The sequence below is a fragment of the Serinus canaria genome, chromosome 11 (assembly GCF_022539315.1).
Source record: "Serinus canaria isolate serCan28SL12 chromosome 11, serCan2020, whole genome shotgun sequence".
Classification (NCBI taxonomy): domain Eukaryota; kingdom Metazoa; phylum Chordata; class Aves; order Passeriformes; family Fringillidae; genus Serinus; species Serinus canaria.
The window spans coordinates 1961789-1987680 of NC_066325.1; the positions used below are offsets into that span (position 1 = coordinate 1961789).

Consider the following 25892-nt stretch of genomic DNA (forward strand, 5'->3'; position numbering starts at 1 on the left):
TATTTCATGAAAGGAAATAAAACAAATGACACTTTAATCCTTTCCTGAAAGCTCTTTGGACACAGATGGCTAACTAGCCATAACAGAGACACTGTTCCTGGTGAAGTGAACAAAAAATAAATGCCTTACTGTATAATAAATAATCCCAGTCAGATGTTTGTGTTTCATTTTGTTGATAAATTGCTGCATAATCATGGGTGAAGGAAAAATAATTTTAATTTGTCTTTCCTTTTCTATGCTTAAATATCATGTAAAGAATTTTTTTTTAAACACTGTTTTGCTTGGCAAAAAACATTTTAAAAATGTCACCAGAGCAGCCTGAATCTTAGATCTGCTATCTATCTCTTTGCTTTTTTTCCCTCCCTTTGATAGGCTTTCCCTTCTTCTCTTGAGGTAATGAACATTATTGAGTGGGGGTCCAGTAGAGGTTAAGAAATGAGAGAATTTCCCTCGAGGGAGGAGATGAGAGGGAAAATGAACCTCGTGACAGATGTTAATTCCATTGCTTAATGCACTACTGGAAGAGGCTCAGATGCTCTGGAAATAACCTATTACAGACACCACAGGCTGCAGTGCACTGCTGTAAGGTCATCTGAAACTTCCCCTTGTAAGATTTTCTCTTTCACTGTCTTAAAACTTTGCCAAATTTAATCATTTAGGCCGAACTTCTTTGTGCTAGGATTTTGCCTCTGGCTGACTTTGCTGTCATTAGCTGTTGAAAGTTTGATCTAGAGCTGTTCATCCATTTCAGTGAGTAAGACTGGAGGAACTCTGCCCATAAATCCTCAAAGAGAAAGGCTCTAAAAGCTTCGTGTTGCACATGGCAGCCATAAAGAGACTCAGTGCACTGCAGACCTGCAGGAGCCTTTGGGTGTCCTCTCCCTGCCCTGCCCAGGAGGGTGCCCAGCCCCAGAGGGCTGGGGCAGGAGGAGGGCAAGCAGCCCAAAGCCCCAGCAGAGCCCTTGCAGCCCTGCAGTCTCTCTCCAGCCTTCCTCCTCCTCTCCATCCAGTCTGGTGGGGCTCTGGATCCCTTTCTCCCCTGCCCCAGCCAATGGTCCCCAGCCAGGACACTTCTTTTTCCTGGTCTCTGCAGTGCAGAATTTGGCTACAGAGGACACAGAGGGCCTTGTCTCACATCCACAGCTGTAAATGTCACAGTGATGTTAGAAATGCAGAAGTTGTCAGGGTGTGCAGGAGCAGGAGGCAGGTGGGAAATGGAAATGCTCAGCCTTTCCTGGGGAAGGGACAGGATCTCACTCAGGAGCAGCTGAGTGATAGGCAGCTCATCAGAGCAGGGCTTGCACCTTCATCTCCTGGAGCACCAAACACAGCAAGACCCTTACCCCAGCCAGGGCCCCTGGGCATGGCTACAATGTAAATATTAATACTAATGAGGCTTTTCTTCTCAGTTTGTGCACATGCTGTTTTCCAGGCCTGGCAGTGTGGGAAATGGCCTGTCCCACTTGCTGGGGCTCTCAGAAGATAATTTTTATTTAGTGTAATGGAAGCTGGTGTCAGCTGGAGTCAGAGGTTTGATTTTCCATCTCAGTGCCTATAAATGTTTGGAAGTCCCCCTTGGGAGGGAGCCCTGGGACTGGTGCATTAGCCAGAGAGCCCATTCCTGCTAAGTGAGACTCTTAGAAAAAAAAAGACTCAGTTGAAAAGGTGAATGATTGAAGTTGCAGCTTGTGTCCATTTCCTGTCTGATGGGAATCACAGAGCACATGGAGTTCTAGATAACTGGGAGGGTCTTGTGTTGAGAACAGACAGACTGAGACAGACAGACATGGGAGTTTATTGATATGTTTAAAGAATGATGGGATCGAAGCTTAGAAAGGGATTGGCTGCAATATTCCTGGTGTACAGAAGCATAAGGAAGTCTGAGTGTTCTCAAGGTGCTGGTTGCTCTAGGCTGGGACAGAAGGTTCCAGAGTCAGCCTTGCTGTCACTGAAGACAAAGGCAGACAGTTATAAAGGCAGACTGTCCCTGGTGGGGGCACGAGGGACTGCAGTCCTGGTGCTGCTTGTGTATCTCTTGCTCCAGCCCCTCCCTGCCAAAAAAATTTGGAGAATTTTCTTCCTTAGTTTTCCCTAAGTTTGTAATATGCCAGTGGTTCTGGGTGTATTTTATAAATGAGTTTGACAGTAATGATGATTAATTGGGGTATTCTGAATTGAAGCATTGGGTCAAACCTACAGATGGCCTTAAAATTCAAGTTTCATACTGTGCAGGGATATTGGTCAAATATTGGTCTGCCTCTGCACTTTGGACTTGGATGTGAATCAGTGTGAAGAGTGTCTAGAGCTGACAGTTTGGGTTTGCCTCTTATTGCAACACAGCTCCGGGGTGCTGTATCCCGGATCAAGAAGTTTCAAGTCCATTGAAGCTGGTGGCAGAAGTCCCACTGTCTGCAGGGGGCATCTGGATTTTCTCCTGAGGATTCTCTCCAGAGGACAAAGTTTCAAAGCTGGAGCCCATAAACAAGGAGGGAAGCTGAGGGTGCAGGACTCACCACAAAGCTCACAGGGCAGCCCTGGGGCCACAAGAGAAACCAGCTGGAGTCCTGAGACATCTCAGGTTTATGAAAGAGCAATACCCAGGTGGTACCTAGGCCCAGGTGATAACACAGAAACAGTGGAACAGTGAAATTTCAGAGTGTGAGTAAGGTCTGTGCTCAGCCTTTCCTGAGCTGGGCTGCAGGTTGTTAAATGAGATGGAGGAATCACTCTCTGGGACATGGCAAAGGAGACAAGGAGAGGCAATTATTATTTCTGAGATGTATCACTACTGGCTACCTTTTGTAACTCTCCCATGTGTTGCATTTGCTGGTGGAATGTTGGAAGAGCCTGTTACCAGCTCCAGCTGGTTTCATGCCAGATAATCACTCCACTCTTTCCTCTTGAGATGGTGATCCAAATAGTCAGACTATCCATTTTTTTTAATATTCCATTGAAAAGTAAATTACAATAACTGAAGTACACTTAAAAGAACTAGAGCTCTTTCTAATTATGTCTTAACTCCTGCCAAACCCTTGGAAGCAGACAGCATTAATTTTTTTCTTTGGGAGGGTTAGAAAAAGACCCATGTGAGAAAGTGACATGTTTCCACTTTGGTAATAAACGTTGGTATTAGCTGCTCTTATGTTCTGAATTGAAATCTCTCAACAACTGTTTTGAATAAAACCCAGATAATTTTTGTTCCAGGAAGATAGGTTCTTGTGTGAACAGTTTCTTACAGTGTATGCAGTAGATGGGAGCAGTGACAGCAAACAACCTGCAGCAGAGTTCAGCCCTGTGCAGTGTGAAGCTCTACAGTGTGAATCAAGTCAGTAAATGTTGGGCTCTGTAATATGATGCACAGGTAAAACTGTTGATTCAGCCATTTTCTTGATCATTATCACTGTGATGCTCCCACAGGAGTTTGTATAAGGAAGATCTAGGTAAGAAAATCATTAGTGGCTCCTAATTAATCACACAGCAAGTAGCCTTGGTGGGTGCTCAGCCTGGGTCTCTGTAGGTGCTGTAGGATGTCCATGGCTGCTCTCTTCTCAGGGGCTGTAAAATGCCAGAGGCAGAGTTCAGGATCAGCTGAATTCCTGGCACAGCTCTGTGCATGGCCAGACCTCTGCTGCCTCTGTGCAGATTTGGAGTCCCTCCTTGCCCTGTCCTTGTCCTTCAAACATAACAAAGTGGAAAGACAGAAGCAAGAAGGCAACTGCTGTGTAGTGTTTCCTCACAGACAGCAAGGCAGAGTGAAGCAACAGGGTATGTGAGGGGGTTTCAGCAGGATGAAGAGTAAAGTTCTGGACTATTTTCCTTTAGTTAACCTGTCACCTGCCATGAGGCTCCTTTATCTTTGAGCCTGAGAAGGCCCCATTTTGTCCAGTTCATTTTAATCACTGCACTGGAATATGTGTGTAAAAACAACAACAAAACCCCATCTGCATGAAACCAAATTTGATATTTGCTCACTCTCTTAATGTGATCCCATGAATTTCTTACATTGTTGTGTCTCATGTAGGAAGGCTCCCATGCAGAGAGCAAACAATGCAGCAGTGAGAAGACAGATGCTCTGCTAATGGGAAACCAAGGAGCAGAGAGTCTGTGAGGGATTACAGGCAGCCTGGGGTTGGAATACATTATTAGCATAGCACCCAATTCAGAAATTAGTTTTCAGAATTAAATGCCTGAAGCATTTTGGCAAAACCTCCTTATCATCCCACTCAAAAGCTCTGAAAGCGTGAAAGAGAGGAATCTCAGGCCTAGGCTGGGCACTGGGTGACTGTGCAGGGCTGCAGCAGTGAATTGGAGATTTTACAGCTTCATACCATTGCCAGGGCAGCAGCTGCCACACCCACTGAAATGTAGCCCACTGGCTCTGCTTGCACAAACCTTCAGCAGGTTTTGGACATCCTCATCAAAGAAGCAAATGGGCCTGAATGAGATTCCAGGGTCTGTTTCCAGGAGGAAGGTTTTGTTTTGTTGAGTGCAGAGCAGCAGGGAAGAGCAGCAGCCCCTCCTTGGGCACAGTCAGGCATGTGAGGGAGGAGCAGTGACATGTCTTTTCAAAGGCCTGACATTGCCTAAGGTAGAGAGTTTCGGTCCTGAAGCCTTTTTCAGGAACACTATTTTCTGAATATTTTTCTTTTGGAAATCATGATGGGAACGTCAAACTTTAAAAGACCCTGGTAGACAACCAAGGTTTGCTACAGGACTGAGAACAGGCAGGAGAAATTGTTTCTCATAGTACTTGGTGGGATTATCCTCCATGCATAATTGTTCATTATATGCTCAAAATTCATTGTCAATTTCTTTTAGATATGTTGCATATTAGACAGAAGAGTTATAAATCCCAAGATTATCACAGGAGGATACTAACAGGCCTAAACATTCAGGACAGAAGGGGTCTTGTTTTCCTCTTACATTGAAACAAAGACTCTTGGACAGGATCATTAGAGTTTTTTGGGGGTTTTTTGCCTGTTTGATAATCAAAGTATATTGGACAGCAAACAAAAGAAAAGTTCTTCAAGTCTTCTACTTTATTTTTACTCTGCTATTCTAACATAAGTAACATATTTCTCAATGTTTATTTAGCTTCCCAGAGTCTTATTTTATATAAGTATCATTGAGGAGCTGAATTACAAAGTCTTCATTTGTGCATATAAAATGAGATTTTATTATTCTGGTAGAGAAGACAAGGACAAGGTAAATAAGGGAGAAAACAGTTGAGACCAGACTTAAGAAATCAGGAGAAATAATATGCCAGCTCTTCAACCTGCACTTTGTTTCCTTTGCATCCTGGTGTACCCAGCATTGTACTCCTGAGTCACAGAAGGGAGAGTAAAGGGTAACACTTAATTTTCAGCTTTGAATTTCAGAGCTGGTCCTTTAATAACAACTTCTCTCAGTGTTTTTATATGTGCTCGAGCATCTGTAATGAATATTAGGGAGAGTTCAAAATGACACTTCCCATTTGTTGTGGATAGAGTGTCCATAGACTTCTGACTGTTCCCATCCAGACTGACATTGGTTGTATTTACATCACTTTACTGCTCTGCCAGTAAAATACTTTTTTTAAGAACCTGGCACAGAGGGAACCCATTTATAGAGGAAGGCTAGAGTTGAGCCCCACATTGCTTAGGTCCTGAGTGAAACTGTGCCTATGGATGGCACAGGAACGGGAGCCAGAGCTGAGATTGGGCTGTTCCATGAGGGTCTTGCCTCTGTCACCTCACTGCCTCACCTCAGCCTGTTTTTCATGTCTCCAGATTGGGAATGGGGGCTGCTGTGCTCAAAAGCTCTTTTTACTCCTCTGACTCTGCCAGTAATAAGAAAGGCTCTGAGTCTGTGTGGCAAAACCTTCTCCTCTCTCAGTTACCTGCTCACAAGCTCAGGGGACCAGTACTTCTCCCTCCCAGCCACGCTGGGAGCCCACCCTGGGAGGCTCCTGGTGTGCTGAGAGACAATAAAGAGGCTCTTCTGCCTTGTCTGCAGTCTGGAGCAAGTCACAACTCCTCTCCATTGCACACACAAGATCTGTGAGGGGTGTTAATAATCAAGTGCTTCAAAGACAGACGTTGACAATTTTAATTAGTATTTTAAGACTTTTAAATTCTGCTTCTAAAATTCAAAGCTCAGTACAGTAGCTCTATTTGAACACTCCAAGTTAGGATCAAACAGTGCAAAGAAGCAGTTTACAGCAAGCTTCAGAAATGCTGAGAAAGTCATTTCTTGCTTTTAGCAGCAGTGCCCACAGTGTTCCCACCCTGTCGAAAACAGTGCTGCTGGGCTCTCAGGCTGTTATTCTTTTCCAGCCCAAATAGATTTAAAATACAAGCAGACCTGGATCCAAAACCCTGATGTCACTGAACCAGGCCTTCAGTCTGTCTGGGATTGACCCTATGACCAGGAGAGAGAAGAGTGTTGTGGTAAAGGACAGCTCCCTGAGCCTGGGAAATATTTTGTCACTGCTGTTAGACTTGCTGCCATTTTTCAAAGACTTCTTAATGGGGTAATCCAGTTCTGGATGTGTTTGACTAATAACAATTCTCTTGTTAAAAACAAATCATGGTTTTAATTTAATAGGGTTACTTATATAAAAAGTGATTTTGTGTCAGCAAAGCCTTTTCTTTCTGACAAACAGTATAATTTATGACAATCTAGTTAGCAATAAATGCCATTAATCTGACCACTCTGCCATTCTCTTCCTGGGGAATAATGTCTCTTCTTAATCAGTAGCTGGGTGAATGCTCCTTTGCATTCCTTATCAAATGGCAGCCAGATGGTACTGGTGAATTCATTCCAGCAGGATTTTAGAATTAGCTGGATTTGTGCTGTTGTTAATCCTCTGCTGTCTGTGTCACTAGGACCTGCCCACCTGTTTCCAGTAAGCCTGGGGTTCCCAGCCCTAGGAGCAGTCTAGCCAGAGGGTCACTCAGCCATGGGGCAGCCAGGAAACATCCCAAGCACTGAGACCTTTTTCCTGCATCAATAAGAACAACGAAATAAAAGTAGTACCTTGCAGCAATAGCCAGCTAGGACTGCCCACCTCTGAATTTGTTCCTCAACACCCTGATCTCTTCTAGGGAGGTTTCAAAGTTTTTTAAGGCTGCACGAGCCGTGTTTCTTAGGGCATGGTGAGTTTTGGGTGTGACAGCTGCTATATCATTTACTGACTTGTGGGCCCATCAAAGTGTCTGTGAGACCTTTTCCTCCATAATCACTTTGTTGCATAGCAACAATAATTTTGTCTCCAACCTATTGATCCAACATAACATGTAATCCCCTCACTCCAATAAAAAAGAAAACATATGGCAGCTCCAGGCAGGGGAGCACAGGCTGTTGATGTGAGGGGACAGTTAATCCCCCTAAATCAGGGGGAATGGAGCAAGATACACTCTCTTGGGCTCAGAGGATGCATTAGGTGCCTGAGCCAATTAACCTGTGTTCTGGGAGAGGAGTCTGCTTTACACTCATCCTCCCCCTCCTCATCTTTTATGTTGTGCAACTGAAGCCCATTTCAGGTGAGCTGTGCTGGAGGAGCATCACTGTGCAATGCCCCCAGGTGGGTGGGTACCCCTTCCCCCCAGGACAGTGCACAGCTCTCAGCTGAGATGGGCTGCAGAGGCTGAGGGGAAAGTTCAGCCCCTGCAAACACCAGTTTCACATGGCTGGAGTTCCTCAGGAAGATGTCTCTTGTTTGTAGGCTGTGGCTTAGGGGTCAGTCTGATAACCTGGATGGTTCTTCCATGCCTCTAAACAGAGGGCTAAAAGAAGATCCTGGCATCTGAAACGGGATCTGCTTTGAGGACAGGAGCACAAAGTTAAGGTCGGGACTGCTCAGGCAGGGAGCACAGAGCTTTGGTCCCAGGCAGACACAGCCTCTCCCCACAGCCCTGCCCCTGGCACTGCAGTGTGGGCTGGCAGCTGGGCTGGGGACCAGAGTTGCAAAGAAGCAGAGTAAATAAAGTTTCAGAATTCTTCATTTCTGTCCCATTCCTATTCCATAAGTTCAGGTTTGGTTTTCAGAGTGCCACCTTCTCAGCTGGTTGCCATTTGTGTCCTGCTTTCTCTCCTGCCTTCCTTTGACTGCTCTTTTTCCTTTCCAGTGTCTTTCTTTATCTGTGGCAGCTCCCAGCCAAAGACCCTCCCATGATTTTTATTTTTTTTCCTTCCCAATCCAGGTGCTAAACCAGCCCTGAATGAAGTTATGGAGGCTGGCAGTGAAATGTCTTTGTAAGATCTTGCTCCACTTGGGTCTTGGCCCCTTCAGAATTTTGCCTTGAAGGGCTGGAACATTTTTTCCTTGCTGGAAGCTGGAATTCCAGCCCATTGCAGTGTGTGCCAGAGATCTCAGAGGGCAATTCCTGAGGCTGCCAGGGTGCTGCTCCTGCCATGCCTCCCAAGGGAGCTGTGCAGGGGCAGGGTCAAGCTCCAGTAGCTGGGTGGGCCCCCAGAGCAGACAGCAGAGGTGGCTTTGCTGCACATTCTCCAGCTGGAAGCAGAGGGAAGAAGGGAAGAGAGTCCCTGACAGAATCCTGAAATGTTGTGGCTGGAAGGGACCCTGCCCATGGTTCCCTCCAGGGTTAAGGTGCTATGAGGGAGAGGTGCCCCTGCCCCAGGGAAGGCACAAATGAGACGACAGGAGAACAAACCTAGATTTGTTTGGACATGGATTTTATTGAACAAGAAATGGGGGCTAGGGAGATAGAAGTAGGAAAAAGGTCTTGAAGAGAGAGAGCTCAGAAGATGCTCTGTTGGAAGTAGACAGTTCTTAAGGTCCTTTCCTGCATTCTGGTCTTCTAGAAGATGTGTAGATGTGCATTTTGATTTAATATTTTTCTTCTTATTATTATTTTTTTTCTTTCACTTCTTCTTATTTCTTCTTCTTTCTCTTCTTCTTCTTCTTCTTCTTCCCCTTCTTCTTCTTAATTGCTACTATTATTCTTTCTTCTTCTTTAAAATATTCTTCTTATTCTAATTAATCTTATTCACTAGTTATGTTTACTGTCATTATTTTTCTAATATTCTTATAATAATTACTATTTTTTCGCCTTCTTATTCCTATTCCTATTTGTCTCCCTGATTTTGTAAAACTTAGTAAGCCTTCTGATGTTTATATTCTCTCAACAAACTTTCTCACACACAATTCTGTAAATAACCTATGTTTTGCATTCTTTCATGGAAGTGGAGAGAATTGATGGACCCTTGGTCTGTCCAGTGGCACTGGAGAGGTGGCACTGTCACCCTCCAATCCACTGTCACCTTTGGAAAACTATAAATGTTGGAGTCAGAAAATAAAGGTCCTCTCTTCTTTTTTGTTCCCCTCGAGAGCAGCAGTGTCTGTGTCATCATTTCGTGCCTTATCTCAACACCTATTATTCTTACTAAATCTACTACTACTATTTCTTCTTCTTCATCTATTTATTCCTATTATTTTTTTTAAATTTTTTAGAATACTTTTTGTGTATTTTTTTTCTTTTTTTTTTTTACTACTACTATTTCTTAAACTCCTTAATTTGTTTTTGAAGAATGGTCTGAGTCCAAGTCTTGCAGTCAAATCCGTGGATGAATACCTCACGTCTGTGCCCAGTCTTCAGGGATAGAATTCCAAAGGACCATCATGGAATCCTCTCAGGATGAGATGGCCTTTGGTGGCACTAAGGGGAGGTTCAGATTCAATATCTGAAGGAATTTCTCTCTGGCAGAGGGATGAGGTGTTGGAAGAAGTTGTCCAGGGAGGTGGTGGAGTCGCTGTCTCTGTAGCGTTGAGGAGTTGTGTGGACGTGGCCCTTGGGGACGTGGTTTTGCGGTGCCGATGGCGCTGCCAGGGTGCCAGTGGCACTGGGTGACCGTCAGGGTCTCTTCCCACCTTGATGACTCTGTGGATGCACCAACTGTGTCCCGTGCCTGCTGTTTGGGGCTGCTGACGGCAATGACTGTGGGTGTCAGGGAAGCGCCCCTGGGCTGCTCCAGGTTGGCCAGGGCAGCCGAGGCTGTGGGGCCGTGTCCAGGCTGAGGTGACCCGTGTGGCTCCGCGGGCCCCGCGCAGGGAGCCAGCTGCCATCGGCCGGTGCGGGCTGGGCAGGCACCATGGGCGCTACTCCTGCGGCTGCGGCCCCCGGCAGGGCCAGCAGAGCAGGGCCCGCAGTGCCTGCCTGAGGCGGCCGGGCCGTTTGCTGAGGGCAGCCGGCTGCTGTCCGCGGGCCTGCGCTCCTGGCTGGGGAGCTGAGGCACCAGGACGGCTGTGCTGGGCAGGCCCCAGGCTCTGTGGCCATGCCTCGGGCCACTGCTGGCCCACGGAGCCTTGGCTGTACAGGGAGGTGAGGGAGGCACAGAGTGACTGCGGTGCCTGCCCCTCAACCCAGGCCTCCTGAGGGTCGGGCCCTGGCAGCCCATCTGCAAGAGCTGGCAGCCTTTGGGCCCTGCCTTCTCCTTCGTACAGCTTGAGGACACTGACTCCATCCCAGTCGTTGTCTTTGTCGTCCTCGCACAGCAAGGGAGTGGGCCCAAAGCTGAAAATGCTTATGATGTCACTGCAGTCCTGTGGGACCTCTGTGCTACTGCCATCTTCCTCCGTGGAAGTTTCTAGGAGGTCTCTGAGCTCCGGTTCACTGCTGTCTTCCCAGTTGGAGAGGTCTTGGGAGCTGCAGATGTCTTCTTGGGAGAGCTCTGGCTCTGCTTCACGTTGGCATTCCTGGGCAATCTCAGTGTGGCTGTTGTATTCCCAGTCTTCCTCTGAGGTCCTGTCCACACTCTCCTCTGACAGCACTGACCCCTGCTCTGCTTCTTCCAGCTGCTCACTGGGGGTTTGGGCTCCCAGTGGTGAGGGAGGGGGGCAGCCAGGGCTGTATGGAGCAGGGACTGGGCTCTGTGTCCCTGCTGATGGCACCTCCTCACTGGGGGCAGGATAATGTGCCTGGTTCTCCCGGCTGTTCACACTTCCCTCCCCTCTCTGGGTCAGCTTTGGGTCAGTGACCTGCTTTTCCAGTTGGGGCAGCTCCTGGACTGTTTCCTTTTGTTGCCGCTGGTAGGGCTGTTGCTGTCCCCCATCTCCCCAGAGCACTCTCACATCTGCCTTCCACTGGTGACTCTCGTGGGCCCTCCTTGCTGTGCATGAGGACGCTTCCTTCACAGTCATTGCTCGCACTGGCTGGTAGAATTCGCAGCCTCTCTCCTCTTCCCCAGCGTCTCCCCACCTGTCATCTCTGCCAGGGTTCTTCTTTCCTTCCATGATGATGATGATGGTTTTCTCCTCCTCCTCAGTGTTTGCTGTGGCCAGAGTGAGGCACCCACTGCCCCCACCAAGTGCCCGCTGAGGGCCTGGTCTTGTCCCCAGCTGGGCAGGGGGCTGGGTGACTGGATGTTGAGGTTTGTCTTGTGCTCTCTTCCTCCGCAGTCCTTTATCAAGGACAGATCCCGGGAGCTGCTTCCTACTACAAGAGTAGCTCTCGCGGGACTGAGCAGCCCAGGGCTCTGCGGCCCTTATATACCCACAGTCATGGTGGAGCTCTCTGATGTCACGAGGGTCTCTGGGCACGACCATGTCCTGCATCATCAAGGGCCCTGTGTGTCAGAGGGCCACACCCAGCGCCCCTTCAGCAGCTGATCCCACTGGCAGGTGCATGGAGAAGCTCCTGGACCTGGGCACTTGTAGCCCTTGGTGTGCCCAGGCCCTTCCTGCAGTGCTCAATTATTGCATTGTTGCTACTTTGCACACTCCCATTTGGGAAACAAGAGCAAAAGTGTAACCTGACTGTTGGATTTCACCCTCTTTTAACTTCCATAACTGGAATGCTTTGTGCTTCTAATCCCTAATCACTTTTTGATATGTTCTTGCAAAGGGCACCTTCCACTGTCCCGGGCTGCTCCAAGCCCTGTCCAGCCGGGCCTTGGACACTTCCAGGGATTGAGAAATTCATCAGGATACCTGGTTATTCTCAATATCTACTGCTGTAATTTAGTAGGGAAAGACGGACAACAAGCCATGTCTGAATAGCAACATATTAACGTTGTGCTCTGTTTCTGAGTCTGCTCTCAAAAGACCTGTGATTGACTAAGATAAAGGAATTTTATGAGGTACCTTCCTGCTGCCCACACTGTGCAGCCAGCACAAGCTCCTGTGAGTGCACTGCTGGATTCTTCCCTGCCTGGAAGGCTTGGAATCCACAAGCCAGCCAAATCCTTCTTGGGCCTGGGTTCATTTTTCTAGCTGGGAAAATAGCCCTGAGTGAAATGTGGGTCCAAAGTCTGAGGTGGCTAATTTGAGCAGGATTTGGGAGGTGAGTCCTATGTTGTTTAAAGCAACCACCAAAAGAGTCCATTCAAGCTAGTTTCTGCACATCAAACACAAACTTTCCATAAAGACTTTAAAAAATCAAACTTGCAATAATACTGTTACATTGGGAATCTCAGTGGAAATATTGCAGTGAATCAGAAGGCCAAACTGGTCTCTGAACATGCTGCAAGAGCCAAGAGAAGGCTTCTGAGTCAGTCACTGTCTCCCAAACCTGTGTCATACACAGCACAGGCTGGAAAATAGCACAGCCTTCACCTAAAAGGGATTTCTATGGCTAGAGGAGTGGCTACTAATGATCCTTTCTTTTCTGTCATTTTAACAGTATTCAGGTTTTCAGCAAACAGCAGACAAGTGCTTTGTTTGTGGACACCTCATAATGGAAATGGTAAGAGACAAACTCCTAATGAAAGGTAACTTGGGAAGTACACTGTGAGACATCTGCTTTTCCCTACCCAGGCTGGTGTTGTGTCTTCACTGCTATCAACATAGTTTTTGAAACTGAGGCAGTAAATGAAAATACCTCCATGCTCCATTACTACTATTAGGGGCAGAAAGTTGGGCTTCTTAGCTACCTAAGAACATGGAAGGCTGTTACTCTGCCATTTGGGAGTTAAAATAAAATAGAATTTTAATACTAAAGGGGGAAGTACAGCACAGCTTCATATGAGAGTATGGTAAGGAACGTGGTGGGTGTGCTCTGTAAGACTGTAGATAACAAGAGTTCAGTCATGTGGGTGGAATCTGGGATAGAGCAGAGAGGGACATTTTCAATTGTCCTGAGATTTGTCACCTGCTCTGTGCCTTGCTTTGTTTACCCTCTATTGCTTGCTCCATGTCATTTAAAATGCATTATCGCCCCTGGGATTTTTAGGGAGCCAGTAGTCAGAGTTACTTTTGTAATAGAAATAAAATCAAAGAGCTTTGGGTTGCCAGACCCTACTGGCATCCTTTCAGTGGGTGAAAGTAGGAAGAGTTATGTGTGCTCTTCCTAAGCAGAAATTCCCAAACAAAATGAAGTGGTTTGCACAACAAAGAAGGGCAGATCCTGCAGTGTATCTGTTTTACTCATGCTTTAAACTGTGCATCTGTGTTCCTAAGAGAAGTAGCTGGTGTGTTGCACACATGGAGGTTCAGTCAGAGCTGGAACAAGGACTTCACTAATGAGGATTCTGGCTCATATTCTGGCACCACTGGTTGGACAAGGATATTGTTCGTTTTAGCCCAAGAGCAAATCTCCAGAGTTGTGTCATGCTGGGAGGGGGAGGGGTATCCATGCCTTTGAGCTGGCCCTTAATTGCAGAATCCCAGGCAAGAGTCCATAATATCTCACTGGTGGAACTCAGTAGCTGGAAGCTTGGCAGGTGCTTGTCTGCCTCTCTCCCATCAGCACGTGTGCTCTGACAAAAGGAAACCGCTCTGGGAGCTCCAGGAATTCAGCTCTCCTGTTTGGGTAATTCCAGCGTGCTCCTGCCTGGGAGCATCGCCCAGCCCTGCCAAGGCAGAGCTGGGGCTGTGCAGGGCTCTGCAGGGCTCTCAGGGCTGGGTGAGGAGCTGCCCTGTGCTCAGGGCCTGTGGCTGCATGGCTCTGCCAGGCTGGCACTGCAGTGTGCTCCTGCAGCAGCACCAACCCCAGCACAGGGACCAGCTGCCTCTGGCTCAGAATGGCCTTCCCACCCAAACAGACTCTGATACCACTGAACTACAGGGCTTCATCACAGAGGGAAAAAAAGGTTAAATTAAATTGTCTCTTTTTCTGTACTTCTTTCCTCTTGGTTTGATCTTTATTCACAGAATCACCTATAGGGCCATGGGAGCTTGGTCTGTGTAGATTTTTCATCTCAAACTTCCCAGCAGCTCCAAGCTGAGCACTGTGCTAGCAGCTGAAATTTTGCAATTACCTTCCAAAGATACTTCTTACATCCAAAATGTATGGAATTGGTCTTTTAATCTGTTCAGAGCTGCCTGAAAGTGATAGCTGTGACTCACTCTTTCCAGGGGCTTGTTCATGGGCTTGCAGTGTCCTCCTTGATGTCCCAGTGGCACACTGAGTGTCACATACAAGGATGGCAGGAGTGGGGGATCTGTTTGGTAGTAGTGCAGCCAAGGTTGCATCAGACCTTTCCCTGAAACCTTTAAAATGTAGTAGGGAAGGTCAGCATGGGGAAAGCCTGGGCAGTGCATGGATCAGTATCCAAACACATGGATAGTGGTGGAATTTTATCAGAAACCAGTGGGCCCCTATGACTGAGTGATAACCAGTCAGTAACTCTGTGAGATGGATCCTTAGTTAATAAAGAGGTACCTCTTTACTTGTTTGTTTTGTTATTTAACTTTTTGAGTAATGACCAGTTTGGATTCTGTCACAGCCTGTTAAGTTTTGTAAAGTCACTCTGTATCACAGTAACTTGTATTTGGAATTTCCCTAGAGATGGTCTGTGAAGCCATTTTTAATTTCCATTGGCAGTACTGGCCCTGCAGAGCTAAAGCTGATGGGCTTAGTCTGATTTTCAGTTCTCGCTCTTCCTTGGGAGCATATTGAAACCCACTAAAATAAGCAAGCTGATTGTTTTAAGAGGCCCCTTGTTGACAGATCTGCAGAGTGGTAATTCCATCCTGGAGTGCTTTTCTCACTGTCATTATTAAGAAGGAGAGAGACACAGCGGTTTATGGGGAGGGAATATCTCATGTAATCATGCATCCACTTCTTTTGTTGTTTGCCTCACAAGATCTTACAGGCCCTTGGCAAGTCCTACCATCCTGGCTGCTTCCGCTGTGTGGTGTGTAATGAGTGCTTGGATGGAGTCCCCTTCACTGTAGATGTGGAAAACAATATTTACTGTGTCAAAGACTACCACACGTGAGTACACCAACCCACTGCACGCTCAGCAGAACTACAGTAGTTAAATCATTGATGTAGGTGTAAGCCTTGGGATAAACAGAAAGGTCACTCCTGTTTGCTCAGATGTCCCTCAACTGCTTCTTTCATGTGTTGCATTTGTAAAGTATTTTAAGGTTTGTTAAGCAGTACCTCATGGGCCCAGTATGGCACACAGTGGCCAAGTGAGGCTGAAAATCAAATTGTGCCTAATGATGGGCTTCTTGGGGGCTGTTCCTCTACTTCCTTCAGGACTAATTACACCAGGCCACTTCTGCAAGTGTTGGTAGGTTCTGCTGGCTGTTTCACGAGCACAGTTCTGGCAGTGCTTGGCTCAGGTGTAAGTTTTGTTAGCTGACACAGGGGACATGTAATAAACAGTCACTGTTAGAACAATCTGAGCCTTACCTGACAAAAGGTAGAGGTTTAAGAAATTGCTTTTGGACTCTTTGCTGATTCCACTCAAAGGCAATGGGATCCTGCTCTTAGCTGCAGAGAGCCAATAACTCAGATATGCAGCAGGAGTAAATCACCCTAACTTCAGCCCTGTTGGTGCCAATCTGACTGTGTTACAAGGACACACTGAATGTTGGCCCAATGATAAAATGCAGCCCATTTGTGTATTTAGCTGGTAGATTCTGTCCACAATCAGCCCTTCTCCTGTTTAGGACACGTGGTTATGTCTTTCTTATGTCAGAGTCCGTAAGTCAGGAGCTGCTTTATAGTCAAGCATCAAGGCTCTGGAAGAATTTGAATGGTTTTATAAATAAAGGAAGGAAAGAAAAATGGCATATACAGGAAGAGAGGTGGGTGGATTCACTATGCCTCAAGGTTGGGAAGACCTAAACAATACAGTTGGGATAGATCAGCCTTTCCCAAATCTCCTTTTCATTGAACATCATCAAACAATTAGAGGTATTTCAAATCCTGTGGATCTCCATTTTACTAAAAACAAGGCATGATTAGAATGGCTCTCTTGCTTCTGCTTTCTGAAGATTTAAATGTGATTGGAACACTTTTTTCTTGCACCCTAGGGTTTTTGCACCAAAATGTGCTTCCTGTAACCAGCCAATCCTCCCAGCACAGGTAGGTGTTAACATGCACTGACTCCTGGGGAAAACAGCTGTTGGCATATGGGCACTTTCTAAGAACACACTAAAGGCTTCTCCTTCCTCGCTCAGAATCTCTGTGTTAGATACTAAATTAAACAGAGTTCAGCAGTAAAGTCACTCCCAACCATTCCCAGAGGTTGTAATAGTCATGCTACTCCTACTGCATAGTACTTTTTATCTTTAGGGTGCTTTCCAGGTCTTCATCAATCTGTCAGAAACCTCATTTAATTGAAAACACTGACTGGGGCTCCAAGAACAATTCAGGGAGTAAAGCCCTTGAAAATCTGATGGTTACTGACCCTGGAGGAGGCCACAGGTCTGTAGTCCTGAGGTGGCAGTGGAATGGAAGTTCTTAAAGGGGTTGAAAAGGCAACAACAAAAATGGAACCAGGTGTAACCTGCCTGCAAGCTCAGCCTGTGCTGCCAGTGTTATTGGTACAATTAGCCCAGAGTGGGGCTCCCTGGTGCTCTGGTGGGTGCAGGACCCTCTGAGCTGCCTTTGCTGAGGTCACTGACCAGCTCATTTGTAGGCAAGGGCCTCAGCACCTCCCTGCTTTTCCTCTGATCCTGTTTACAGCACCAGAGCTTCCCTCCTGTGAGCTGCTGTGCCTCAGTGAAGCCTGATGCTAGAGCCTCTCACATGCCCACCTCCATCACTCTGCACATTACTCTCATTTGTCATTAGTATTTCTGTTAATTGGCCAAGTAACCAAACCCCAAAAAAATCTATAAAGGCTGAACCAGAACTGCTGTCCTGATGGATTGTGAAGAGAAAACCTAAATGTCAATGAATTTGGGTCTTAAAAAATAATTCTTTTTTCTTTTCAAGAAAGAAAGAAAAAGAATTAAAGGGCAGTCACAGTGCTGACTCACCTGATGACTAGCAGGACACACTCCATATTCTTTCCCTGGGAGATTTCCTGGGTTAGTTCAAGTCTAGCAGTGCAGGTGCTGACTTGCCCACAGCTTCTCTCAGACATAGTCCACATCATATCTGGTGCTCTAACCACACCTGAACTGGAAACAATGCAAGGCAACCCATTTAATGAGCTCTGTCTTCAGAGTGGATCAGGAAAAGAGCGTGTGAGGTTACAGAAGGGTATGGGCTGCTCTGCAGGGCCTGGGGCTCAGCCAGGATTGCACAACTCTGCTGGGGTTTAGCCTGTGCAGGTAATTACCTGCCAGACTGGTATGTCAGTCCCTGTGGGGACACACGGTGACATGTGCATGTGCAAAAGAGCTGTGCAGCAGATGGTTTGAGAGGAACACAAGTCCTGGAAATCAGAGCAGGATGTATACAAGGAAAGGTTACCCAGTGAGCAGGTTTTTGGTTGGTAATTTGTTCAGATCCCGGGCGCCCTTGGGAGATTACTTATTTCAAGACTGATTTGTTCCTTGAGGATGAGGCTTTGGCTACACTTCCCAAATGACCTCTGCAGCTCAGATGTGCCAGACACCCAGACTGCACAGCTGAGGAGTGGTGCAGTGCCATGCCCGGGGCCAGGACCTTCAGTGGTCACAGAGCTCTGCTGCATGGGACAGAGGGGATTCCCCCAGGGACACAGCTCCCCAGAGCAACCAGCTGGGCACTGCGAGGAGACACCACTGTCACCTTCCTCTGAGACACCATTGTCACTTTCTCTGTGCTCTCCCCAGGGCTCCGAGGAGACCATTCGGGTGGTGTCCATGGACAAGGACTACCATGTGGAGTGCTACCACTGCGAGGTGAGCGCTGGGCCTGGCCACCAATGCGGCAGGGCCTGCTCTGGGGGGACGTGTTCTGCCCTGGGGGACCTGCTCTGCCCTTGGGGACCTGCTCTGCCTTGGTGGGACCTGCTCAGCCCTTGGGGGCAGCTGCTCTGCTCCTGGGGATCCGCTCAGCCCTTGGTTGGACCTGCTCTGCCTTGGTGGGACCTGCTCCGTCTTGGTGGGGACCCACTCTACCCTGGGGACCTGCTCTGCCTTGGTGGGACCTGCTCTGCTCTGGGGGACCTGCTGTGCCCTGGGGACCTGCTCTGCCTTGGTGGGACCTGCTCTGCTCTGGGGGACCTGCTGTGCCCTGGGGACCTGCTCTGCCCTTGGTGGGACCTGCTCTGCCCTTGGGAGGGGATCTGCTCTGCCCTTGGTGGGAACCTGCTCTGCCCTGGGGGACCCTGACTCACCCCCTGGGCAGGTAGGGCTCTGCCCCACAGCTCCTGAGGAAGACAAAAGGGTGGCTGTTACCTGGGCTGGAAGTGGTGCTGCCATTGCCAGTACTAAATCAGTTTTGGAGGGTTTTTTCTCAATATATTAGCTTCAAGGCTGGGCTTGGTTTGTTGGGTTGAATTTTCTCAGTATTGAAATTTCAGAATGAATTTTCTGGGTGGGGAGTGAGCAAAGAGTAGGTGCCAGCTGTCTTTTTCCTCATCTCTAGGTACAGTCTGTAGGGCTCTGACCTGAGGAGGTTTGAATTTACATTGGCTGTGCAGGGAAGGATTCTCACTGGAAGGCCTTTCTAGGGGATCTGGTTTTTCCATGCTGAAGGAATATTGATTCTTTACTAGGAAATTGATCAAGATACCATTGACTTTCTGTCACTTTTTTGGGAGTAGTTTCTTATTGTGCAGAACATTTAAACATTTATTGCCACAGATTGTGGAATTAGTGCTCTTGCTTCAGAGAAGAGACCTGAATTCATCCTTATTATTCCAGCTAGGAACATGAGAAGGGAAAGGAACTCACTAAGTTGGGATCTTCCCTTTTGCTGTAGGTTTGGCACTCTGACACAACACACAAATATCCACACAGATCTTACCTGTTAGCACCAGAGGCAGAAATACAGCAGTGCTGCCTTCAGGCACTGTTGCATGAAGGTTTTACAAAGAATCTTCTGTCTGTGAGAGAAAATCACAAAATTCAGGGCATCTTAAAATGTTATGTACCTAAATGTAAGGAAGGGCCCATCCACTCAGCTATCTCCTTTCAACAGACACCTGATACTCCATCCATTTCTATTAATTTTTCAAGAGAAATTGGCACAGGAAATCACAGTATTTTGGAGAGCTGAACTTTCCTCCTCCTTCCCCCAGCTATTGCTTTGTGCAGGCTTCACCTAAGATGACAGTTCCCTCCCCTGCTCTCAGGCTATTGACTTTATGCTGGAATGTCCCACTGGGGGTTTATTTTCTGTTCTGTTTCATTATTCATTTCCCCATTCTCCTCCCCATTTGAGGTAAATCAAGCTGCCGCCACATTTGCCCAGAAAGGCAGAGTGCATTTATGTACAGAGCTCAGGAGTTAGCAGGGGTGGGTTACTGCCTGATGCTCTCAAATCAGGCTCTCTGCACACTGCTGTCCCCAGTTGCTGCTGGAAAAGTGAGTGCCACTATTTCGAGGTGCACAAATGCACAGGAAGACTTTAGCAAAGGCTGCCATGACTTAGACAGCCACTTCTCATCTGCTGTTGGTGTCACCCTCAGCTGGTGGCCATGCACAGTCAGTGGTCAGGTTGGAAACTTGGCAGTTTTCTGTGTCATCTCTTTCATGTACAACCACTTGACTTCTGAGGAGGAGTTCAAGCCCTTCTGCAGATCAGTGGAGCCCCATTCTGAAACTGGGGCCCACTGACAAGGCAGGCTTTCTCCTTGCAGAAAGGGAATTCAGTTTTGGAGGGGGGAGAAGATACAAACACTTGGCACAGTTGTAGGGCATCTGAAATTGGTAAATTCTAATTTTTAATCTTGTATAAATTGCTATAAAATCATTTTATGATATGTAGCAACACACAGAAAATTACCTTGGCAGATACTTTAAATAAGACCTCTCTAAACTAACACTCCAGTTTTAAAGCTTACGTTAAACCCATTTTCAGTCTCATTTCAGTATTGTAAAATTTGGGGATTTAAACTTTAGCTGTGAAAGATGAAAAATTATACTCTGTATTCAGTTAAAAGCTTTGCATTTGTTTTCAGTACTAAAACCACCTGTATAGACAGTTTGTTCTGTTTGGCTTTTTATTTCTTTCTATTAAGTGCACAGATAAATATTCAGAATCTCTGGTTTCTCAGAACTGATCACAGTAATCATTTCTAAGTGTTTAACATATTTGAAACATTAAATCTGAGTACCAAACTTCAATGATTTCCAAATGCCCTCAGAATTACAGTGATGGCAGCTGGAAATCAGGGTGGTCTCTGTTGCAGTGCACATAAGAGTCAGCAGGCAGGATCACTGTTGGCTGCTTTTCTGTTTGTCTCTGTCTGTAGTCACGTGTCAGTCCCAGAGGTACCAGCATTTCCACTAAAGATGGACCACTGGCCTTGAAGTCTTCAAGTTCTTTTAATTCCAAATTAGAGAAAGTATAGACTTGCTCCAGAAGTAAGATATGTCACCTCTCCCCCCTTTTGCACTCCCCTCTCATTCTCTGCTTGTGCTCCCCCCCATCTGGCTCTCTGCCTTGCTGCAGAATCAGCTCCCCCTCTGTTCAAGCCTCTTCCAGGTTGTATTTGTCAGGGTCAGCCCCTGGCCTGCTTTTAGGCTTTTGATTTGCATCACCATTTATTAGATGAAGAAGAGAGCAGAATGGGAAAGAGTGGTGGAAAAAAAGGCTGGGCACTGCTACAGCCTGTCCTGTTGGATCTCAGCAATGTGAGATGGTCAGGGTGCAGCTCCCATAAGCTGTGGGTGTGCTAGCCTTGGAGGCAGGGGGGAGCTCCTGGGGCCCTGCAGGACAGGGCAGCAGGGCTGGGAGAGGCCTGCCTGAGTCACTCACTGATCTGGGATGTCTCTCTTCCTTCTAGGACTGTGGCTTGCAGCTCAATGATGAGGAAGGCCATCGTTGTTACCCCCTAGAGGGCCACTTGCTCTGCCACAGCTGTCACATCAGGCGCCTTAATATCAAACTGCCATCACATCCACCTCCAAGCTACCCCATGCATGTCACAGAACTCTGAAAGACATTTCCATGATCAAAAAGCTGTTGGAAAGAAGACAAAAATCTAAAAATTACTTTCGTGTTCCTTTAAAGATGAGGTTCCAGGAATAACCATCTAAACCAGCTATTTATTTTTTGAATCAGAGGTGAGGGGTCCTTTTCTGATCTTGTACATATGCATTCTTTTATCTAGACATTTTCACTGAGGCACTGTCTACTTGAACAAATAATTCACCACTAAACTGTAACTGTAAATGGCAGCATTTTTAAAAACAATGGTACAAAGGGCTGTTCTGCACTCCCTGCTCTCTTCCTCCAGTGGACATTTCACCCAAGTAAGGAGTGTAGCATTACTTTCCAAAAGTTAGCACCTTATCATATTGCAGCAAACATGATAAGATAAATGCTAGCATTTTAGCTAGTTTTGTTGAATTCTGGTCTTAGAGAATACTTAGATTCCAGCAGTAGGGAATAGGCAGCAAGCAGGTGTTTTAGCCAGGGCAGTTTTCAGTGAGGTTAAAGAAGGGTGTTCTGTGAAGTGTCAGGACAGCTCTCCCTCCTACAGGGTCCCACAGTCATCCAAAGACTAATTATTTGGCTTGTTCAAGAAATGTGGCAAGCCTCTGATGTAAAACCCACAGTACAGAGGATTGTATCCAGAAGATTGGCACATGCAGGGTCAGCAGTTGCAGCCCTCTGTAATTGCTGGCTGCGTAGCCAAGGCTTCAAAATGCATTCCTATCAACTGGACCATTTGGCACTTAGTAAAGAATTCATCTTTCAAACCTGTTTTTGTTCAATGGGGTTCTATGCAAAGGTACACTTGTCTTTATACTGCTTGTTTTATCCAAGACTTCATTTGTTACCAACTGCTTCCTGATTGTATGTTGAGACATTATTAAAGAGAGGCACAGTGGTTTGGTATTGCCTTTTCAGCTTTGTGTTCTTTTCAAGATTGCTTTTCAACTGATGATGGTGATTGTCTTCATTGGAAAGCAAAGTGCAGTATGGCAGAAATAGTAATTTAAAGTCAGACCACGAAACATCAGTGTTTTCAACAAGTGTTAGCTGTACACAGAATGTACACACTTTCATGTTTTGCATAAGCTTTTACAGTACCCTCAGACCTCTGGGGAGAAATATATGTGTTCCATATAGGAAGTTAGATGAATCTTTTTTTATGGTTTGTTTTCTACCATGTGCTGATGTTTTACATGCAAGTCTCACATCTGTGTGTCAAAAAAATTCCTTGCATTCTCATGAGAATTGACTCTGCCTTCCTGAAGCTGCAATTTACCATTGCTGCCTTTAACTGTATTCAAAGTTACAATAAAATAAAATTCTTCAGCCCCAGAGGAAGTAAAAAATCCATACTGGATTCTTGGCATGTGTAAGTTGGGCCATTTCCATGCCAGTTCTGAACACTGGGGAATCCACCCGATCCGTTCGGAAACGATCCCGTGGTAAATCCAGCATGCAGACTGATGGAATGACTTATTTAGCAACACCATTGCAGTTTAGTTTCTTATGCTCCATTGACTTTTTGAAAGCCATTTGTGGTGCTCTTGAAAAGCACAAAGAGCATCCAATGGCCACTAATTCCTAAGTGGAATAATTAACTCCCTTAACAGAACTTTTTGATAGTCTGGAATTTCCTTATGAGGAAATGTGGGGGGCAGGGGAACAGGAAAAATTCCTGAGAACTGTTTTTTCTGATAGTTAGGAACTATCTGTTTCATCAGAAAGGATGTTTTCTGAACTTCTGCCAGACTTCCATTGGCCTAGATTAACCTGTCCTACTGAAGGCTCCTGGGCAAAGTAATTTTGTAGTTAATATATATCAGTTTATAATTAACAAGTTTAGTGTGAATTCCAGGATTTGAAGTAACTACAGTGCAGTCAGTGCCCCATTTCTGCACTGTGGCCCAAGAGGCCTGGCCTGCAAACGAGAGGCCAGGGGTGCACCTTGACTTCTGCATTTGCAGACACTCCCTCTGTGTCCATAGTCAGCAGCCCAGCCTCAGGAGGAAGTGGAATTACACATGCCAGCAAATGTTGGAGAAAGGGGAAAAAAATATCTTAAACTGGACTGTATGACTAGGTCAATTCCTTCAGGTTACTACAAACATGGAAAGTGCCAGAGCTTCAGGATAAGCTTTTAGCATCAGCTGCATTTTCCATTGCAGAAGGGTGCTTTGGACCACGTTTAGCTTTGAGGCAATTTCACTTGCATGTCTTTACATGCAGTCTTTACCCAGATTAAGAAATCATTAGAATACATAGAGTAGGTTTGGGTCCATTCCTGGGAACAAATTACAGTTACTTGCTGAACTGGAAAAATGCTTTGCCCTACCAGGAGAGAAGCAAAACCTTTACACTGACAGTGGACAGAGCTGGAGGTGACTTACCCTGGCATTCAGCCCAGTCCTCTGCCAGCACCTTCTTGAACACTTTACCTCCATCAGGGGCAGGTTTAAGTTTCCAACATACTTTCCAAGGGCCAGCACACTTTCAAACGTGTACATACCAGACCATTTCTTCATGTTTTTTTCAAAACAATCATCCTGTAGAACAGAATAATATTTAATTTCATTTGACATGCTGATTATTCAGTCTCTTGTTGTTCTGTGCAGTTCTGATCTGTTAAGTGTCACCATGGTAAAAATTCTGAAAGGTAATATGTCAATATAGAATAAGCAATTTGTTTAAAACCAGAAAGCAGCAGCTGTTGTTCTAGTATTTTCTATAGACAGATGCATTCCATTACTGTATTATGAAGTGCAGCTTTGCTTTTCCAGCATTTGCTGTAAAAACTGGGGCTTGACTGAGATTTGCCAGGTTTGGTTGGGTTTTTTTTCAAATCAAAGAGAAAAATAAAATCAAACCTAAAATAATGATGTGCTGCACTCTCTAGTGCTAGTGACAGTTTCTGCACATTTTACCTCCTGCCTGGGGAATAACATAAATGAGAACTCTTGTTTTAATGATTTTCTTACGGAATATTCTTACATCAGTTCAACACAGATGAAAACTTCCTAAGTTCATTTTACAGTGCAATTGTTCTTCAGAAGCCCTTCCTGTTCTTCCAGAATATCTCCATAAAGTTACATCAGTAACAACCTGCTCTCATTTGCATCAGGGCTGCCCTTCCCACTGGGAGGGGAATGTCCCCAGCCCCTGCGGCAGAAGCGGCTGCGGCGGTGCAGGGTCCCTCCCACCGGAGGGTGTGTTCCAAAGAAAGGACCAAAACCATCCTTTGAAAGCAAAAGAATGCACTCAGAGAGTCGAGCTTACTGAGAGGGTTTGTTTGGGTTTCTTTCCTTTTCCTTGTGTGCACGTGTGTGTATATATTTTGTAAGGTGGAGCTTCAAAAGGAAAACATGGTTAGAGGAACTCTTTAAGACCAGAAATTCCAGAGTAGTAAAGTAAACCAAAGCTCTAAAGGAAACAAAAGCTGCTTTCTTGTGTTTCAAGAAAAGTTTTAAAGTTTGTGATTCATCCTGTAACTAATGCCGTAACTAGAGTATATAATTTGACTTAAATTAAGTTTTCATTTGAGAAATATTTTCATTTTCTTTAAAAGAATATAGTTTTCTTCCAAGAACTTGGACCAACGTTGATTTTTATTTTGTAGGAAATATATGAATTCCCAGTTTGTATATCATGTAACTAGTTTACATGCTGAAAATATACATTAGTTAACTATTTTTGTATATATATATATCCTTGTAAAACCTTTCAATGTGCTTCTGTCTTTTAGTCTTTAGAATTACTTGTGGTTTTGTGTTTCAGTGTTTGATTCCCTTGATTGTTGAAGAAAAAATTGGGAAATGTAGATTTATTTATCTAAAGAAGAAGCTACTTGCTATCATCTTAAGTTATTTAATATTAAAGTCAGAAGTTTCATTTAACCTTAGATGCTATAATCTGCTTTTTTCAATAAAGACATTTTGTAGTTATCTCTGGTTTTGTAGTCTGTTGCATGTAAGTATTTTATTTTTATTTAATCTAGGTAGGCATTAAAACAATTTTCAGGAACCCTTGTATTGCCTACAGAAATGCCGGCTATTAATTGATTGCAGCTGCATTCATGAAAGATTTTGGTCCTCTAGTGCAAGTGTTACTAATTAAGGTCTAAAATGTGCCCACAGCTAACGTTCTGCAGCTGCACTTAGAAAAGAATTTAGTCACTCTGGCACTTTTTAATTAAGCTTTAACCACTCTGGCTAGTTCACATGTCGGACAGTCAGTATTGAGGAGCACTTCCTTTTCAAAACTCTCATTATTTTCTGGAGTGTTCCACAAGAGAAATATTTGCCTGGGCTATGAACTTAGCTTGAAGCACTTGGACCTTGGTTTGGGGAATTTTCTCCATATTCTTGCTAATTCACAGTGATCTAGAAACTGTGGCCAGAGCTCTGATAAGATCAAAGAGATGCATGTTTGTCTGTTTTGCCTTCCTGAAGCTTTTTGCCACGTTCCTGTCTCCAGTTTCATGGCATAGATGGGAGCCTGGTCACATTTACCTTCCTCAGCCCGTGGTCCTGCAGGAGCAGCTGTATCTGTTGGGCAGGAACTGCACTGGTGTCTTGTCTCCAGCTGGCCAGGGGAGAGCTCAGCAGAGTTCCTTCCATGTTTCCTCATGGTCAGTGTCCTCACTTTCCATCAGGATGGGCAGTCTGCTCTCCTGCTCAG

The 25892-nt window shown here is 45.7% G+C and overlaps 1 protein-coding gene across 2 annotated transcripts in view; it reads left to right on the plus strand.

Moving 5' to 3' along the window:
• Positions 1 to 25156, plus strand: part of WTIP (WT1 interacting protein) — an 89136-nt gene extending 63980 nt beyond the window's left edge. For both annotated transcript variants that reach the window (XM_030227643.2, XM_050978900.1), the window contains 5 exons: positions 12621 to 12683; positions 15025 to 15155; positions 16208 to 16259; positions 17942 to 18010; positions 21064 to 25156. In XM_030227643.2, coding sequence (XP_030083503.2) covers positions 12621 to 12683; positions 15025 to 15155; positions 16208 to 16259; positions 17942 to 18010; positions 21064 to 21216 — 468 coding nt within the window. In that variant the 3' untranslated portion in view covers positions 21217 to 25156. The remainder of the gene's footprint in view (positions 1 to 12620; positions 12684 to 15024; positions 15156 to 16207; positions 16260 to 17941; positions 18011 to 21063) is intronic.
• Positions 25157 to 25892: the final 736 nt, after the last annotated feature.